The sequence below is a fragment of the Rhinolophus sinicus genome, linkage group LG04, assembly GCF_036562045.2.
Source record: "Rhinolophus sinicus isolate RSC01 linkage group LG04, ASM3656204v1, whole genome shotgun sequence".
NCBI lineage: Eukaryota > Metazoa > Chordata > Mammalia > Chiroptera > Rhinolophidae > Rhinolophus > Rhinolophus sinicus.
Window position 1 is genome coordinate 70,826,106 of NC_133754.1, and position 20,020 is coordinate 70,846,125.

At 33.5% G+C, this 20,020-nt stretch overlaps 1 protein-coding gene across 4 annotated transcripts in view; it reads left to right on the forward strand.

Moving 5' to 3' along the window:
- TUSC3 (tumor suppressor candidate 3) overlaps nucleotides 1–20,020 on the forward strand; it is a 151,594-nt gene that overhangs the window by 127,672 nt on the left and 3,902 nt on the right. For 2 of the 4 annotated variants that reach the window (XM_019738005.2, XM_019738007.2), the window contains 3 exons: nucleotides 6,707–6,781; nucleotides 10,422–10,512; nucleotides 16,034–16,096. In XM_019738005.2, the coding sequence (XP_019593564.1) occupies nucleotides 6,707–6,781; nucleotides 10,422–10,512; nucleotides 16,034–16,052 (185 nt within the window). In that variant the 3' untranslated portion in view covers nucleotides 16,053–16,096. The remainder of the gene's footprint in view (nucleotides 1–6,706; nucleotides 6,782–10,421; nucleotides 10,513–16,033; nucleotides 16,097–20,020) is intronic. The other 2 variants (XM_074329722.1, XM_019738006.2) reach the window with 1 other exon arrangement.

A 20,020-nucleotide genomic window follows, 5' to 3' on the forward strand; every position in this document is an offset into this window, starting at 1 on the left:
TCAGGGGATTTCTCAGCAGAAAGTTAGGAGAGAGTGGAATGACATAGTCAAAGTATTGGGAGATAAAAGTTGCCAGCCAAGAATACATTATCCAGCCAAGTTTTCCTATAGGAGAAATAAAAGCAAAAACTTTCCCAGGCAAAAGCTGAAGGAGCTCACCCCCACGAGACCTGCCTTGCAAGAAATGCTGAAAAGAGTTCTTTAAGCTGAAATGAAAAGACACTAATTAGTGACAAAACACACACACACACACACTGAAAATACACAAAACTCTGATAAATTTGATGAATATAATTAGAAAACTATATATGAAGAGTGCATTAACCATTTAATTATAGTATAAAGGTTAAAGGTAAAGAGTATTAAAATAATTAAAGCTACTCCAATTTGTTAATGGATTCACAAAAATGTAGAAGGGGAGAAGCAAAATGATGGAACCTTTATAGAACAATGAAGATAGATAAGTTGGTATCAGTAGAAAAAGACTATGAGATGTATGCATGCCTCATGAAACTCACGTGCAAAAATGTAGAGACAGGGGAAAAAAAGAGGGAGACTGAATAAGTCACCAAATAAAACCACAGATTTAAAAAGGTAGATAGATACAGAGGGAAAAGAAACAATGGAGATACAAGACAACCAAGAGGGAAAAGATAGCAGTAGTAAATCCTTACATACTGTTTATCACACTAAATATAAATGGATTGAATTTACCAGTCAAAAGGCACAAAGTGCCTGGATAGATTAAAAAATAGAATCCAACTGTATGCTGCCTACAAGAGCCTCATTTCACTTCTAAAGATAAACAGACTCAAAATGAACAGACATAGAGGAGGATATTCCAAGCAATAAGAAACCAAACAAAAGCTTGCTTTGTAGATCACACAAAATAGACTTCAGGCCAAAAATGGTAGTACAAGACAAAGAAGATCACTACATAATTACAAAACGGTCAATACATCAAAAAAATATAATAGTCATAATATATACACACCCAACATTGAAACACTGAAACATACTGATTGAATACTAACTGATGTAAGGGGAGAAATAGACAATACTATATAATAGTAGGAGACTTGAATACCCCTATCTGTAATAGGTCATCCACAAAGAAAATCAACAACGCAATTTTGTAATTGAGCCATTCTTTAGAACAAATGGACTTGACAGAGTATTACATTCAACAGCAACAGAATATACATTCTTCTCAAGTACACACAAAACAGTATCCAGGATAACTCATGACAGGGCATAAAACAAGTCTTAGCAAATTTAAGAAGAATGAATTCATACAAAGTATTTTGACTGCAGTGGTATGAAACTAGGAATCAACAAAAGAGGAAAGCTGAAATATCTAAATATAAATATGTGGAAACTAAATAACACATTTCTGAACAACCAATGGATCAAAAAGAAATCAAGTGGGAAATAAAAAGTATTTTGAAACAAATGAAAATGGAAATACAATATAGCAAAACTAGTGGGATGCAGCAAAGCAGTTATAAGTTGAAAGTTTATATTGATAAATGCATATGTTAAGAAATTAGAAATATCTCAAGTAAAAACCCTAAAACTTTACACCTTTAAGGAACTAGACGAAGAAGAACAAATTAAGCCCAAAGTTAGAAGAAGGAAGGGATTAATAGAGATCAGAGAAGATATGAAATAGAAACCAGAAAATAATAGAAAGGACCGAGAAAACTAAAAGCTAGTTCTTTGAAAAGATAAACAAAATTGACAAACCTTTAGCTAGACTAATAAAAAAGATGAAAGACTCAAGTGATGCTAAATAGGATAATTAGAGACCTCTATGAACAATTATATGCCAACAAATTAAATAACTTAGAAGAAATGGATATATTTCTAGAAACACACCCTACCAAGACTGAATCAGAAAGAAATAGATAACCTGAACAGACCAATAACAAGTAAATATATTGAGTCTGTATCAAAACATCCCAACATGTCCACTGTCTCTATTCCTAATACTGTACTCCGCTTCTTGTAAGTATATACATATACTTACATATGTATATATGTAAACTTGTAGTTGACATTCATTATTCTTCAGCTTCAGCTTCAGGTATACAATGCAGTGATCAGACATCTACATCATCCCTGAGGGAGGGGGGTTCAAACAGTGTGAGGGATATAAATGATAAACGTTTAAGTATTACTTTGTCTTGTGCCTCTGAAACTAATTAATAAAAAAAGATTAAAAAAAAACAAAATCACACAGATGCTCCCCCCCCAAAAAAAAAAAAAAAAAAAAAGCCCAACATGGAAACCCAAGACCAGATAGCTTCATTGGAGAATTCTACCAAACATTTAAAGAAGAATTAACACTAGTCCTTCTCAAACTTTTCCAGAACTCTGAAGAGTATGGAACACTTCTAAACTCATTCTACAACGCCAGTATCATTCTGATACCAAAACCATATTAGGCACCACAAGAAAAGAAAACTATAGGCAGATATTCTTGATGAACATAGATGCAAAAATGCTTAACAAAATATGAGCAAACCAAATTCTAGAACACATAAAAAAGATTATACACCATGGCCAAGTGAGATTTAATCCTGGGATGCAAGGATGGTTCAACATACACAAACCAATAAATGCAATACATAACATTAGTAAAATGAAAGAAAGTCACATGATCATATCAATAGTTGCAGAAGAAGATTTGACAAAAATGCAACCTCCTTTTTTGATTGATAGAAACCCTTAAAAGACTGACTATAGTCAGAACATACTTCAATATAATAAAGGTCATATACTAGAAACCCATAGCTAACATTATACTCAATGGAGAAAAATTGAAATATTTTCCTCTAAGATTAGGAACAAGACAAGGATGCCCCCTCTGACCACTCTTCTTCAATATGATACTGGAAGTTCTAGCTGGACTACTATGTTTCCCCGAAAATAAGACCTAGGCAGACCATCAGCTTTAATGCATCTTTTGGAACAAAAATTGACATGAGACCCAGTCTTATTTTAATATAAGACCCGGTGTTTAATGTAATATAATTAATATACTATAATACAATATACAATATAATATAATATTGCATCTTATATTAATTTTTTTCCAAAAGATGCACTTAGAGCTGGTGGTCCGGCTAGGTCTTATTTTCAGAGAAACACGGTAGACAAGACAAAGAAATGAATGAAATCCAAATTGGAAAGGAAGAAGTAAATTGGTTGCAGTTGATATGATTGATCTTATATGTGGAAAATCCCAAAAACTCAACCAAAAATACTGTTGGAACTAATCAATGATTTCAGCAAAGTTGCTGGATACACCATCAACAATCAGAAATCAGTTACATTTCTATATATTACTGATAAAACATCTGAGAAAAAAGAAAAAACTTCCCCATTCACAACAGCATCAAAAACAATGATACTTAGGAATAAATTTAACCAAGGAAGTGAAAGATTTGTACAACAAAAACTATAAGACATTGCTGAAAGAAATCAAAGGAAACATAAAGAAATGGAAAGACATTCCATGCTCATGGATCAGAAGAATATTGTTAAAATGCTACACTCCCCAAAGCCATCTACAGATTCAATGCAATCTCCATCAAAACATGCCAAATGTATTGTTCATAGAAATAGAAGAAATCATTCTAAAATCCCATACAGAACCACAAAGAGCCCCAAGTAGCCAAAGCAAGCCTGAGGGAAAAGAACAAATCCACAGGAATCACCTTCCCAGATTTCAAACTATATTACAAAGAATAAAAACAGTATGGTCCTAGTATGGTACCAACACAGAAATAAACACATAGACCAGTGGAACAAAACAGCCCAAAATTAACCCCTTGCATTATACAGTCCACTAATATTCAATAAGGGAGTCAAGAATACTTAATGTGTAAGGATAGACTCTTCAACAAATGGTGTTGATAAAAATGGATAAACACGCAGAAGAATAAAACTAGACACCTTTCTTACACCACTAACAAAAATAAACTCAAAATGGATCAAAGACTTAAATATCACATCTGATACTGTAAAACTCCTAGAAGAAAACATGGGGAAGAAACTCCTCTATTGGTGTTGCCAATGATTTTTTGGATGTCACCAAAAGCAAAAAAATCAACAATTGGGACTAATCAGATTTAAAAGCTTCTGCACAGCAAAAGAAACAACAAAATGAAAAGACAGCCTACAGATTAGGATACAATTTCTGTAAACCATATACCAGATAAAGGGTAAATTATCCACAATATATAAAGAACTCGTGCATCTCAATTAAAAAAAAAAAATCCAATTGAAAATGGAAATAACTAGACATTTTTCCAAAGAAGACATCCAAAGGCCAACAGATACGTGAAAAGTTGCTCAACATCACTACCTGTTAGAAAGGATAGCATTAAAAAAGACTAAGATATAACAGTGTTGGCGAGGCTGTGGAGAAAATGTACTACAGGGTCTACTATAGGTGCTAATGTAAATTAGTACAGTTACTATGGAAAACAGTATGGTGATGTCTCAAAAAATGGAAAATATAACTACCACATGATCCAATAATTCCATTTCTGAGTGTTTATTCACAGAAAACAAAAACACACTAAAGATATATGCACCCCATTTATTGCAGCATTTTTCACAATAGCCGAGATACGGAAGCAATATTAAGCGTCACCACTGATGGATGAAGAAAATGATACACATGCGCATGCGCCCTTGTAAGAGGAATGTGATTCAGCCATGAAAAAGGATATCTTGCTTTTTGCAACAACATGCTTGGACCTTGAGCACATTGTGTGCAGAGAAATAAGTCAGAAACAGAAAGACAAGTACTTTATGATTATCACTTATATGTGGAATCTAAAAAAGTCAAACTCATAAAAACAGTAAAATGGTGGTTACCGGGGATAGGGGTATTGGGGGATAAGCTAAATGTTGTTTAAGGTGTATATACAAACTTAACAGGTACTCCATAAACCAGAGATCTAATGCACAGTATAATATATATATATATATATATATATATATATATATATATATATGCCATGTTGTACTGTAATCACACTTGCTAAGAGTTTAGAACTTAATTATTCTAACTTTAAAAAGGAAAGGATAATTATATAACATGATAGAGGTGCTAATTATCACTACAATGGCAGTCATATTGCAATATATAGATGTATCAAAATGTTTTATACCTTAAATTTATATAATGTTCTCTGTCAAATATATTCAATTTTTTTAAAGGAAAAAACAGGGCTTCTGTTGCATAATAGAAGTTAAGAGCAAGTGGGCTTTGTAGTCAGATAGCCTTGGCTTGAGTTCTGGCTCCAGCACTGCTGAACACCTTGTTTCAATTATTTAACTTATGTAAGTTTCATTATCCCAATTTATAAACAAGAATAAAACAGTACCTACCTCATAGCATCGTTAAGGGACTCAATGAGAGAAATCCATGTACAGTGCTTAGGCCACTTGCCTACACAAAGGTGTTTTCCTCTAGAAGTTTTATAGTATCAGATCTTATGTTTAAGTCTTTGATCCATTTAATCTTGTAAACCTTATTTTCCCCAGGAATATAAATTGTGCCATTTACACCATGATTTTATTAGTGGAATTTCAGAAGCTACTTAGCGGATAGAGTCATAAAGTAAATATTTGTTTAATTTATACTGTATATGTAAAGTCATTTTAAAATATCATATTTTGAATATTTGCAAAACATATGTCATAGTTAAAATAATCTAAAATTCTGTATGAATTTTTAGATCAAAGCTACATATTTAAATGTATAGATTAAAATCTATACATGAATATCAAAGGGTATTGCCAGAGGAAAATGAAAGGGGAATTCTAACGTAACTCCTTAAAGACCTGCATCAATCTGCTCCAAAGAACTAAGCAGTAGAAATTCCCTGTATACGAACAAGTTGAATGATACAAGCTTTTAATTGTTTTTTTCTCTTATTATTAGCAGTGTCGTTTGACTATGGACTTGAGGGACTTGGTATCAACAGATTGCCCAAAACACCTTAAGAAGAATGATTCCTTAAAGTCCACAGACTAATTATACTGGTAGTAGGAAACATTCATTCTTTTTCATTATCCTTTCAGGCCATTACTACATGATTCAAACTCAAGGAATTTAGTAATTATCCAAATCTCTGGTTTTCACATTGTGTGTCATGGATCCCTATAAGTTCATTGGTAGGATGTGGTATGTGTATGGGATAGGGAGTCAGGGGTGGTATACCACAGGGCTGGTACCAGCTTTTCTCTTGTATACATTAGGCTTCCGACCAAGGTTGGTTGGTTAGTTTCTTGCTGAATCTATTCTAATTTTCTACGATTGTCAATGGAATGTGTCATCATAACTATAACTGGCTCATGTCTTTGTGTATAATGTGAAATGTCATTATTGGTTTTGAGAGTCTGTATAATTCATATGTGCTGTGAAAGTCCCAGAATTTCAGAGCGTTTCAAATAGACCTTCAGAATCCTACAAATTAAAGTATTAGGTTATATAATTTTAAAAATTAAGGCAAATTTAAATATACAAAGAATTATAATTTTATGTTATATGAAGAGAATAAATTTATTTATCTTTTTACATTTGTAATTTAACTGTTCTGGAACAGAACACATTGTGTTCAGATCCAGAAAAATTAATAGATTTTATTTGCATCTGTTTCTACTGTTTCCTTGACAACTGCTATAGATGCTGCTATCACCATGGGGATGGTTCTTCTAAATGAAGCAGCAACATCCAAAGGAGATGTTGGAAAAAGACGGAGTAAGTCTCTGTGTTGGCATTTTTGTAATTTTGTTTTAGTCTTAAGATTCATGTAAATCAAATGGGAAATAAATAAAGGTCCTTTGTAAACATTAACTTGTAAAGAAATGTTCCAGTTTGAGGAAGGGTATGGTGTTTTTTGCTTCTATTTCTTGGATGTCTGTGTGCAAATACTTAAATATATTTCTTCCAAAATGGGATTGGGTGATTTCTGTGGAATCTCGCATAAAGGAAAGCTGCTATCTACTCTTGTCAGGGATGCCCTGACCCATCTCTGTTGAAGCTGTGTTCTCTGGAGAAACATCCATCCTTCAGGGGAGATGGAAAATTCTGTGGGGAGAGGCGGATTTACTGGCAAATGATATGTCCCCTATGCCAACAATCAGGTATGCATTCAAGGACTGACTCAGATGGAGAAGTTTTCACTTAGATTTTGAACACTGAAATATTAGAATATTTTCTAATTACCTCCTAACTTCCTCTTATCAACATTTTAAAAGGGTGCATATCTTAATCCTACCTTTTCCAGGGCATTTGCCTTTTCTAGTGATATTCCAAGGTTTACAGTTCCACCAAGTTCCAGTTAATTATGTTTTATCTTTTGATGAAAATATTAAGGGGTGATAGAAAAAAGCAACATTTTTTTGTGAAGTAACAAAACTTGGCAGGAAAGGAGATCAACACATGGGAAAAGTCTTCCCTGAAGAGAATAGGTTAGGAATGTACAGAGAGACTTAAATTCAGTATTTCCTGACACAGACCTTTTTATAATTAATGTCAAGTCCCTGTGTGATTTTTATGAGTATACCTCTACAAACCTATAGGTAACATTTTTGTCAATATGCTTTGCATTTCTGAACCCTTCTTAAAACCCATAAATTATGTACGGTGAGCATAGATGACTGAGAAAGACTAATAATTTTTTAAGAAGTTTAAAATAAAAGACTTATTTTCTTTATGGGATTTTAGATAGGGTGACATGTCAGTAAGTACATCATACTGATTTCTAAATACTTAGGTATCTTAAGTATTGAAGTGTTTTGGATGTAATTTATAGATTAGTGTACCTTCCGATTTTTCTTGATTCTATCTACACCCTGTTATAAAGAAACTACAGGGTAAGAAACAAATGCATTACTTTGTTTAGTTAAGCATTGTTCAGAATATCATTTTATGATATATCTTTTAAATAAACAATTTGATGGTCTTGGGATTAACATATAATGTTTATGAGGACAAATTCTTATGTGATTATATATTTATATGTATTCTGTCATATCAAGGTAAGTAATAGTAAGAAATATGTATTAATTTTTTTAATCTCACAATGTCTATGATAGTGAGTTTATAAAATCACTACTTCCATCTTCCCTCTTGGTAGATATTTGTATATACATAATTCCAATGCCCCCCACCCACTGCCTAATTGTTTATTTGTGTGTGTGTGTGTGTGTGTGTGTGTGTGTGTGTATGTGAGAGAGAGAGAGTTAGAGAGAGAGAGAGAGAGAGAGAGAGAGAGAGGGAAAATATATTTTTTAATTATTCCTTTTTGATTCTAGTGTGATTTTTATTTTTGATATAATACAACTACTGTGATTATTATTGGCCAGGTCAGAATGTTTGTGTCATTATAGCATCTTCTTCTTACAAGTATGTAGTCTTGGATGGGCTACAGTGGTTCATTTAGTGATGACTAACTCCTCACTACCCACTCGATTCCTCACTCTTCCCCATATACAAGTACTTGAGTTACATTATTTTGTTCCACTGCATTGATATAAATATATTGTCTTACGTGATCACATATTTTGAGCCTCTTTTCCCATTGAGCATAACCGAATGCAGCTACTAAAAACAGCAAAGGGAGTGAAAAGTGTTTTGAATATCCAACTTCTGAAAATTTTGTTTTTTTAAAGATTTTTTAAAGATTTTAAAGATTTTTTAAATTTTGTTTTTTTAAAGGAAAGGAAGAAGTGTTTGATAAAAATACCAAATGTGGGAAGGTATAAAGTAAAACATCATGTAATTAAGTCTATGTTTAGTAAAACTGTTGTACGCAAAGTTGTTAATATGCTGTATCTAGTGCCTGATGTCTGGCATACTTGGATATTCTACAATTTTTAAAAAAGGTGTTTTTCATTTTGTGATGTTCAGCAACCGTTTTTTTTCTGCCAATATTCATTTGAAGTTCAACCGTATGAGTATTGTTTGAAATTAAATGTCATAGAGGTTTCAACTGAATGCTATTAAGTGCTTATGATTTTTAACAATTTATACTCAAAACAGAGAGAACGATATTCCTACAGAGCTGAATGAAAACTGACACAGATTTCTAGACCGTATCTTGAGAGTACCATACTTTTTGTACTGTCTGGTTTCCAAGACTGTAATTAAACCTGGTTTCATTTATATGCTAGAAGAATTTTTTAAAATGTATTTATCATTATAAGCATATATAATAACTTTATTTATTGTTTAATTTTCCTTATGGTCCTCTGCTTTAGTATGTTTAATCTATTTTTGCCTTTTCCTTTCTTTTATAATTATTTCAGCTATTTTTCAGTGTTTTTTAAGTTGTTTCCTGAAACTAATAAAAAGATACAAGTATTGTGCAAATATTTTGTTTTTAAGAATGCTTAAGTGTTTATTACTGAGAGAGAACTCTAATTTCTACTTATTTATAGAACAGATTTAAATAAACTTCAGTTTTTAAAAATATATATTTATTTTATTCTAAACATACTTGCGTTTAATTGTCTAAGATTTTTAAACTTTTAAATATTAGAAACATATCTATTTTATTAATAGCAATGAATCTTGTTTAAATATCCATAAATGTATATTTAAATATATGAGTATATTTTATTTTATATGGTATAAATGTACATATAATTACTCATCTACTTTTAAGTAAAAGAGAAAAGGGAAAAAGTAATTTTCCTATTGTCAACTTGCCTGGGACAAGGTAATACTGAAAACCTAGAGCACAGCACATTCTACTATAACATATGCCCCTGTTCCATTGTTAAAACTAACAAACAATAACAAGTTGACACTATTACCTGCTACTTAGGGGGTGGGTCTTCTCCCGCTTTTACTCTTACAGAGTCCATATTATCTCACTCTCGAAGCTTTTTTCCCTCGCCTTCTGTACACCAGGATGAACTATTTCTAAGTAACAGGCTATTTCTGAAGCAGTAATCTAAAATTGTGTTCTTTGTAAATATTGCAGGCCCTGAAAACAATGAATTTATATTTATCGTTGTAATAATGCAAATGTCTCTGCCAATATACCCAATGCTTCATAATGCAGGGGCTAATAATCTTGTTTGTGGTCTATCACATAATTTGTTTTGTTTTGTCCCCTGGGGCATTTTAGTATTTGTAGGAACTCTTTAAGAAAACAACCAGAAGACTTAGATCAGTCACTTTTGTTGTTTTCATACTCCAAAGAGTACATTTTCATTAAGAATGTGGAAAATAATGAATCCATTATATTTTGGATTATCTGATTTGTTGTACCTATATGTGCCATGAACTATTACATGTAAGTATACTGTAATTAATTAAATGCATTTTTAAAATGTAGACATTTGGGTTTCATGTGTCTAGATGCTAATAGTATTTTCTCTCTTTTTAGTAATTTGCCTAGTGGGATTAGGCCTCGTCGTCTTTTTCTTCAGTTTTCTACTTTCGATATTTCGTTCCAAGTACCACGGCTATCCTTACAGGTAATATTATTTATACTAATGTGATTGCTTTCATTTTCAACTAATAAACAGAATTTCAATAGTTAATCTATATTTAAGGATTGATTTAAAATAGCTAACTCATTTGCCAAGTGATTTTAAACTCAGTAAAGCAAATTTTTGAGCATCTACCATGTGTTCAGCATAGACTATACAAAGGAGATACTGTGTTTCCCCGAAAGTAAGACCTAGCCGGACCATCAGTTCTATGTAATGCGTTTTTTGGAGCAAAAATTAATGTAAATCCAAAAGACTCATTAGAGATGACGGTCTGGCTAGGTCTTATTTTCGGGGAAACACAGTATAAGTCATGGTTGTTGTTCCCAAGCAGAGTACAGTTTCATTTTAGAGACATATATTATATGTCTTATATGAACAGAAGCACATTTCCAATTATCTTTTTCCCACTCCCATTAAATATAAATATATTAAAGGAATGGAATAAATGTATCAGATCTGAGCTGTGGGATCGTCTGCCTTAAATCCTTCCTGCAGTGTAAATGAACTTTTAAAAACATTAGTATATATATATATATATATATATATATATATATACACACATACATACATACACATATAACAAAATGGGTTGGAAGCTTTGTGGACTTCAATTTTTTTTCTCTTGATTTATCTGTTATGATTTTGACTTGATTTGCAGGTTTTTTTCTAACTTGCAAAACTTTTCTCATCTGCTATTCATTGTATAGTAAACTTTGCATCAGCTTTTAAATCTACAAAGTTTTCCCTTTTTTCTAATAAGAAAAGCCAACTTGAAAGGGAAGATTAAATGACAAAATAATCTCTGAGCATTAGAAGTTGTCATAATGTAAAATTTTCAACAAAATATTGTCGTGATTGGAGGTGGGAAGATGGTGAAAATTCATTCCGAGACCACATTGTTACAACCAAACTTTAAACTTTTACTAAAACACAATACAATTAGTGTGCCAGATTATACTTGGTCATTTTATGAATTAGGCATAGGTTTACGTCTTGAGCATATTCCTTCTTCAGCTTCTCTTAAAAAAATAAATATTCCACTTTCTCTTTCTGTAGGGAGTCCTTTTAGTAGTTTAACCCATCCTTCTTTCTAATGAAGAAGTAAAGGTCCTATATGTCTTTTTTTCAAAGATTTTAAATACTCTGCTGAGTTAGTACAACTAGTGATACGTTGGTAGAAAATAAAATCTCATCATTCCTTATATCCTTTCCACATAACTGTACAGTTATTTTAAGAGAATGTTTCTACATGGATGGTAGCAACAATATATAGCTTTATCTGGGGGACAAAACTAATCCCATTAACAAGGAGATCTGATTATGGGGTTATAATGGAAAAATAAGACTCTTCAACCCTACCTCTCTCTTTTCTTATATGAACAGAAGCACATTTCCAATTATCTTTTTCCCACTCCCATTAAATATAAATATATTAAAGGAATGGAATAAATGTATCAGATCTGAGCTGTAGGATCGTCTGCCTTAAATCCTTCCTGCAGTGTAAATGAACTTTTAAAAACATTAGTTCCAACAGTAATTACAAGAGTAATAAGACAGGCAAGTAAAGCCTCCAGTTTCTTTATTTTGTTCTTGACATCACATAGCCAGCCAATTTTGGTTTTGAAACTACGAAATGATCAGACTAATCAAATCCAGATTAAGTATACTCAAGAAAGATGGTTATGTGTTACTCTTTCTCTCTACCCAAGGATTGAGAATCATGGTTCTGTATGAATTGAGTGTTAGTTTGACTTACATGTGTTCTATAATAGAATCTATAAAAGATTATTTGTATTCTTTTTTCTTTTTATCCAGGATGCCAAACACACTTAAAAATTAATTCATTTCAATTGACAGCACTTACAATATGTCAAAGAAAAGGTATCTATTTTTATAAAAGATAAAATATAGTAAGAGATGTGAGATTCTTCTTAAACCCTGTTTATTAAAGAGTCAGGAAATGAGGGAAGGTAAAGAGAAAATTATAGCTTTCCTTGTATATAAAAGCACCTTATCCTACCAGAATGTCATTCCCTAGCTAGATTCTCTGACAGAGCAATATAATGAGGTGGAAAAGTAGAGAAAATTAAGTTTTTACTACTTTCATTGAATATTGTCACATTTGACAGCACTATTTTTTTTTCTTTTTTGTGATATGAAGAGTTTTCAAGTTTATATATATTTTCCCCCCCAAGGAGTAGTTGTCATTTTAATATAATACCTCCTCCCCACTACTCTGGTTCTTTACCAGGAGTGGACATATAAATCACCTCGGGAGCTTTTCAGAATATGTATTTTAGGTCTCACCCTAAATATACATAATAAGCATTTCTGAACCAGAGTACATGCTTGCTTATTTTATTTATAAATTAAGGTGGCATTGAACATTCTTACTGTGTAGCCAGCCACACACCCTTGTCAGGCCCCAACAGACTAAACAAGGGATGGGCTTGCCATCAGCTGGCCACATGGATGGAGTTGGAAATGTAAATGAGATCTCTTGTAAGAAGTCAGAGATAGAAGTCATGTCCAAGAATGGTTTGTGAATACGAAATTTGACATAGTTGAGATGGAAACCCTGAGGAGCTGCCAAGAAACAGAATCAAACAGAGCCTAGCAAAGAAGCTTGGGAAACGAGGTTTGCTAAAAGAGTGGGACATGGGGCTGTAGAGAAATGGATGGCAGGCTCCTGCTATTGAAAAAGCTCTTCCGCACTCTCTCTCATTTGCTGTGCTGTGTTATGACTCAGTTACACAGCTGTTCCACCATCCACCTTAAATCATTTTTTAGTTCAACTGTCTCTTTCTGTATGACATAAAGCTTTCTAATATTTCTTTTCAACCTCCTTAAAACTTTCATTTGTATCCACTTTTCTATCTTCTGTCTTTTCCATGGATATAGTGGTTCGTCAAGCTTCCATAAATCCTTACAGCTCTCACAAATCATCCCTCTCTGAGCATTTATACTCACATTCTCTCACTGCCAGGTTTATGCGATATATGTTCCTTTCACTACATTTACAGCATCCCTTTGAGCTAACAAAACATAGTAGAAGGAGGGGAGAATTATGAAAACAAATTTTTTGCATTTGCGAATATTTATTCCTTTTTATGTCTAGTACGTGGGTATATACAAAAGTTGCCTTAGTAATGGTAGATACTGCTTTGGGTTTTGTTTTTATTCCATTACATCATTTTTCTTCAGAATAAGCATTTTTTTTTCTCAGAAATTTTATTAACTTTCTTGTGAATAATCATGATGATAAAGAAATGAAAAACATCAAGAGTAAGTGTTACTAAAAGGATTGCAGAGAGTATATACCAGAGATTTGGGTAAATCTTGAGCCAAACTCTAAAAACCTGACAGTGCAGCGAAAAAATATACATGTATACGACTAGTTCACTGGAGAAAAAACAAGAGTGAGGGCAGAAGCAATAATGAGTGAGGGAATAAAAGAGAGAAAGGAAGAGAGAAATAATTCTGGGATACCTGAAAGGGGAGATGTTGGTAAGGAAGAAAAAGAGACCCTTTCCCACTAAGTTATCCTCTAGAAGAAGCTTGGTCAATTACGAACATAGCACCACAGTTTTAAGGAACACTTTGCATTCCCAGAAGCATTTATCTGCGGCACCAGCATTATAGTACTTGATTAAAAAAACGAACAAACCAACATTGCTCGTGTCAGATAAAGGCAGTTTGTAGTGACTGAGAAAAATGAGATGCAGGATAGGACACCATCATTATAGGAAGAGGAAAACCTGCAGAATATACCAGAAGGTATGTCCTGGCCTGAGTACTCCTGAAAAGATATTTATGGATGTCCATCTTCCAAGAGAGTTAGGCTCTACTATAGGAATCATAAACCCTGGGGACCAAAAGCCAAATCAACTTAATCAGTTGTGAGAGACATACATTGAAGTAGGCTTGCAAAAGAAAGGTCTCAGCCAAAACCATATCCTTGACTTTGAGATAGCTGCAAGGACAAATACTCAGTTTTCTTCAAAAACAATGGAAAAATCTTCCACTTCTATGTACTTTAGATAATATCTGTAGTTTGGGTAAAACTCAAAAATATCTGTACTTTGGGTAAAACTCATCCCTTAGAGAAAATACACATTTGAACATAACACCATGTACTAATTTAAAAATCACCTTTCTCCGTGGGCTTTAGCTCCAGAGCCAAAGTACTTTCTTGGGTGGATGCCACTGCCTTTTAGAGCCCTCAATGTCTTCCTTTTAAGATTTTGTTAATAACTTTTGTACCAAGAAATACCATGGATACACAGAACTATGTCTAGAATTATTTTTAAACTATTTTTTTTTCATTTTTCCCTCCCAATTATGAATTCTGTTTAATCTGCAACCTGTAGTTTCTGCTATATGGAGTGATTTCTATTTTCATTTTTATTTTAATCTTAAACTTTACAAAACTAACATTTATGCCGTTCATCATGTTTTCTTAGTACTTCATTACCACTATTTTTTTTTTTAAGTCGATCTGCATGTTGAAGGGCATAAAAGTCTACTTTAAATGTTTATCCTATTTCCTTAAAACTTTCCCACTTTTTAGTGTTAAGGATTTTTTCCCTACAGTTTGTTTCATACCATCACTAAATTCTCCTAGATTATCTTTTAAGTTTCAATAAGCAAACTTCGTGATTTAAATCTCTGACCTACTTGTTACTGACTGTATGACCTTGGACAAGTTACTTAACTTTCTAAACCTTGATTTTCTCATTGTACATGGAAAACAACTACATGCTACACTTGCCCATTGTAAGGATTACATGGGAGAATGCATGTAAAATCACTTAGCACATTGCCGAGCACATTGTAAATGGCATATAATATTAACTACTCAATAAATGTTTGATGCTATTATCATTAATTCTGATATGAATGTTTTAAACTCATTTATGTTTAATCTTCTTTTTTCTAACCAAGATTTTTCTTTACACTGAAGATTAAGTAACTGTTACTTTATATTTGCATGATTCAGTTGAGTGAAGAGCAGCTTTTCCCTGAATCTTTTGATTAATTTAATTGGACTCCTGAGTCCCTTGAAACTACCAGTGAAACATCAATATTATTAAGAATTTGATCTAATTACCATCTGAGCCATAGTTCAGAAAAATAATTTTTTTTTGCAGTGCTAGCACTGAATTCATTTTGTTTATGAAAGACTAACTTTAGGGTTTGTCCCATTTTCTAAGAAGAGCGAAGTTCTAGTAGCTATACATGATAGTCTTTGCTTATATTCTTATCATGTCATTGATAAGAATTTCCCTGGTGTTGCCTTGCTTACGCTGAGTTCCAACCTTGAGGAAGGATGTAAAGGACCAAAGATTCAAAGACGAGCTGTCGTGCTATGAAGGCACCATTGTCTATCCCTGTCTTATCTAGATAAAGAGTACACTGCTAAATCTTGTAATAATGTTGTACATATGGAATCTTAAGGACTATTTTTTCCATATTGTTGTATTTCATTATGGTGTTTGGAAAGTCATCTGGACTTTGAGTGAGAAGATGTGATTTGGACCTTGGCACTTTAAAACTGTAACCTCAGGCAAGTCTTTTAATCTTCTCTGATCCTCAGTTTTCCTCATCTCTCAAATAATGACCATAATTTTTATCCCATAAGACCAATTAAAGCAAACTATTTGTTTTACAAATGTAAAATAACTTTACTGTGAGATCTCATATTACAGTCTTATGCTGTTAGTATTTAGCTGTTACAGGTGTAATTCCTCAAATAAAAATTTCCAGCTATAGACTGACAAACACAGTATATTTTTTAAACAATACCGTGTTTCTCCGAAAATAAGACCTAGCCATACCATCAGCTCTAATGCATCTTTTGGAGCAAAAATTAATATAAGACCTGGTATTATATTATATCATATCATATTATTTCATATCATATTATATAAGACCCGGTCTTATATTAAAATATTATATTAATTTTTGCTCCAAAAGACGCATTAGAGCTGATGGGTCCAGCTAGATCTTATTTTCGGGGAAACTTGGTAATATTCATATACATGCATATGCCCTCCACGCCAAACAAAATATAATTCCATTTGTTTACTTCTCTGTTTTATTACTTTAGGATGGAAAGCAGAACTGGAACCATTGATAGAAATAGATTTAATTCCACCTATGAAAACCAATCAAATCCCTTTTCTCACAGGCAAGCAACATAAACTTTCATATCCAAGATAATAAAACAAAATACAAGTCTTCTAAACATGTACTAATTTTTTAAATCAATATTTAAGAAATAGATACTTAGGAACTGCTACATAAATCCAAAGTAGTTTTTATAGAAAATTCAAAATCCAGGTTTTTTGATTTTGTACTGCACATTCCAAGCCCTCAAACCAGAACACAGTCCGAGCACACTTTACATCAAAGGTAGCTCTAGAGAGTTACGTGCATTGTAAAAATACAGGTGTATTACTCTGGCAGAAAGTCCACCATTCAGCCATGCATGGAAGCTCCAATGGTCTTAGCGTTTTTTGTCTTTACCTCAACCTTACTCTACATGCTAGGATCATTGTTCTTTTTCTCCAGACCTAGCATCCATGTTTCTGACCATGCTTAACTCTTAATAATCATGTTATCAAAGCTCTTACCTGAGCATTATTCTCTATGTATACAAGTGGCTTTAGCAGTGTTTATAGATTTAACAGTTACCCTGTGTAACTATAAATATAGAAAAGTTTTCATTCCCAGAGATCTCTCCCGACTCCTAATAAAGCCCTGAATTTCTTTGGGCCTTTTTAAAAGATTTTTTTACTTCCAACATGAGGACTTTTCTGGGGTCAGTAACCTTCTATTACAAAGAAAAGAGCCCAGGGCTTTTGGCTGAAGAAATCTGGCTGACAGCCATAATGTACTTTTGCGTGGCATCCGCTTAGAACACTTATGAATATGGAGGAAAGGCTGAAAAATCCTAAGAACAGTGAAGCAGTGAGTTCCACTCATTACAAGGCCAATGGAACCGGCGATAACACCCAGCTAGTGGTTTATCCATGCTGTGAGGAAAGAAGCAAGGCTTTTCCTTCCTTCTGCACTTTTTTTTGTTTTTTAATTTGGATACGAAAATGAAATCCGAGCAGCTACCACTTAACTGTATAAGTGATTTCTGTGAAAAAGAGTGCCCTTAAGTAACCACTAGTTCTCCCTGACTCCTTTCCTTCCCGTTTGAAAACAGGAACTAAAAACTGTACACAAGAAAATTCTGTCCGCTGAAGATCTCAGTAGAGAATTCAGTCAGCTCCCAATCGGACAGTATTCATTTGTTCAAGAGTACTGTGCACATTCTGAGAACAAAAAGAATACTTCAAGAGAAGGGAAAGCAAAAATAAAACAAACCACTATTTGGTGCCTGTTCAGATATATCACAGGAAGAGAAAAGGAACAAATAGGCTTCACATATCATATGGGTCTCCAGTGATCCACCCACTTATCAAATACAGAGGTCTCTTCTCATTGTCCAATCCTCATAACCTTTTCAGCACTGTAGTTGACCAGCTCCTCTGAAATGTTATACCATAGATTTTGTAAATGTGACACTCTTCCACCTTCCTCTTCCCTTCGGGGTTACTCCTCATTTCCAATGTACTGACCAAATCCTGGCCTTATCCCTCACCCACAACATGTCCAAAACCATCTCTGTTTCCACACTTGTTTCTCCCCTTTTCCCCATTTTCCCTATGACACCATTATTCTCAGTTGTACAAGACAGAAACTTTGGAGTCGTTTTGGCCTAAATCACTTTGTGTTCCCACTCCTGCTACTGAATTATCGTACACAGTATCTTTCTCAGACAATCACCTAACCTCCTGACTTTATCTCCCTATATGTAGTCACTATCTTCCTTAAGCTACCCTTTATTCTAGAGGAATGCAGAATTGTTTTAAGATACGTAGATTATGTTGCTTTTTCGTCAAAATCCATTTGATTTTGGCTAACAAGAAAGGGGAGGAAAAAGGTAATACATGTTCCTTCCAGAAGATACAGATAATCAAAATGAAGAAAATAAAATTTTCATAATCCCAACACCCAAGTTATCAATGTCAACAGTTAGGTTTGTATATATTTAGAACCTAGGAAAAGATTATATCATATTTTTTCTCTTTCCATACATCATGAGCATATTTTGGTGGCATTAACTAATATTCTACAACATGATTTTACTAGCTATGTAATAATTCCATTGTAATAATTCCTATGTAATAATTCAATAAATCCCCTTAACTTTTTTTTTTTTCTTAAGTTTGGTCCCATCTGTCTCTTCTATTTCTTCTTACAGTACACTTCAGTGCAGGGGTCAGGATATAGCCTGCTTTGTCGGCTAGATCTAGCCTGCTGCCCATTTTTGTGTTCCACATAAACTAAGAATGGTTTTGACAGTCTTAAATCACTGGGAAAAAAATATTTTCTGACATGTGAAAATTATATAAAATTCAAATTTCAGTGTCCATGAAGAAAGTATTATCGGCACATAGCCAGATTCACTTGCTTATGTATCATCTATGGCTACTTTTGCACTAAAACAGCTTAGTTGAATAGTTTCAACAGAAACTATGGCTCAGAAAGTTTAAAATATTTACTTTCTGGCCTTTTACAGAGTATGCCGACAACTGGTTTAGCCATATGAACACAACACCTAACGTGTTTTCATTCTTTGGTACCTTTCTTCACTCAGTTCCTTCAGCCTAGGCTACCCATCCCTTCATTTCACTTGTTCTCAAAGTCAGTTTTGCTCTGCTTACTTGTTTCTAAATTCCTTTACATTTGACTTGCCATCATATCAAGTATATCACAGTGCTACACTTAATTGTATCCAGGGCTTCCCCTCCTCTGGAAAAGAAACATAATGGCCATGATTTTCAGTCATCCCATTTCTCGTAACACCCATCTGTGCACAGTATGCATCCACACTATAGATGATCAATATACATCTTTGTGAAATACTGATTGCAACTGACATTTTTAGTTCTGCATGTGAGAGAACTACCACTTTAAATAATGTTCTCTAGAAAAACTTTGAATTTCCAGTAATAAACTTGCTAATGAACCTTTAGAACAGAACTCAGCAAATCAGGAACTGCATTTTTATCTAAATCCTGAATGTTTGCTGTTGTAGGGAGAGATTAGGAGAGAGCCAGACTTAACAGAGAAAAGTGTTGGGATCCTCATCCCATTCTTTCTTTGTATACACAGCGCCCTCTGCATCCCTGATAGTGCTCTAAGCAACAATGAAGGTACGCAGACTAAAAGGGAAGGGTTGCACCCCTTTAGGTTAGGAGAACAGGGAGCTTCTGAGGCATATGTCGCTGCTTCTGGTCTGCTGTCTAATCTCCCTGTGTACAAGTCACTAGCCTTGCCAAGTAGCTTCTGTCTTATATTGCTGCCTGAGTTAAAGTTGACCATGCATTCACTTCAGAATACACCAATCATGGTAGTGAGTGTTTGCACATGC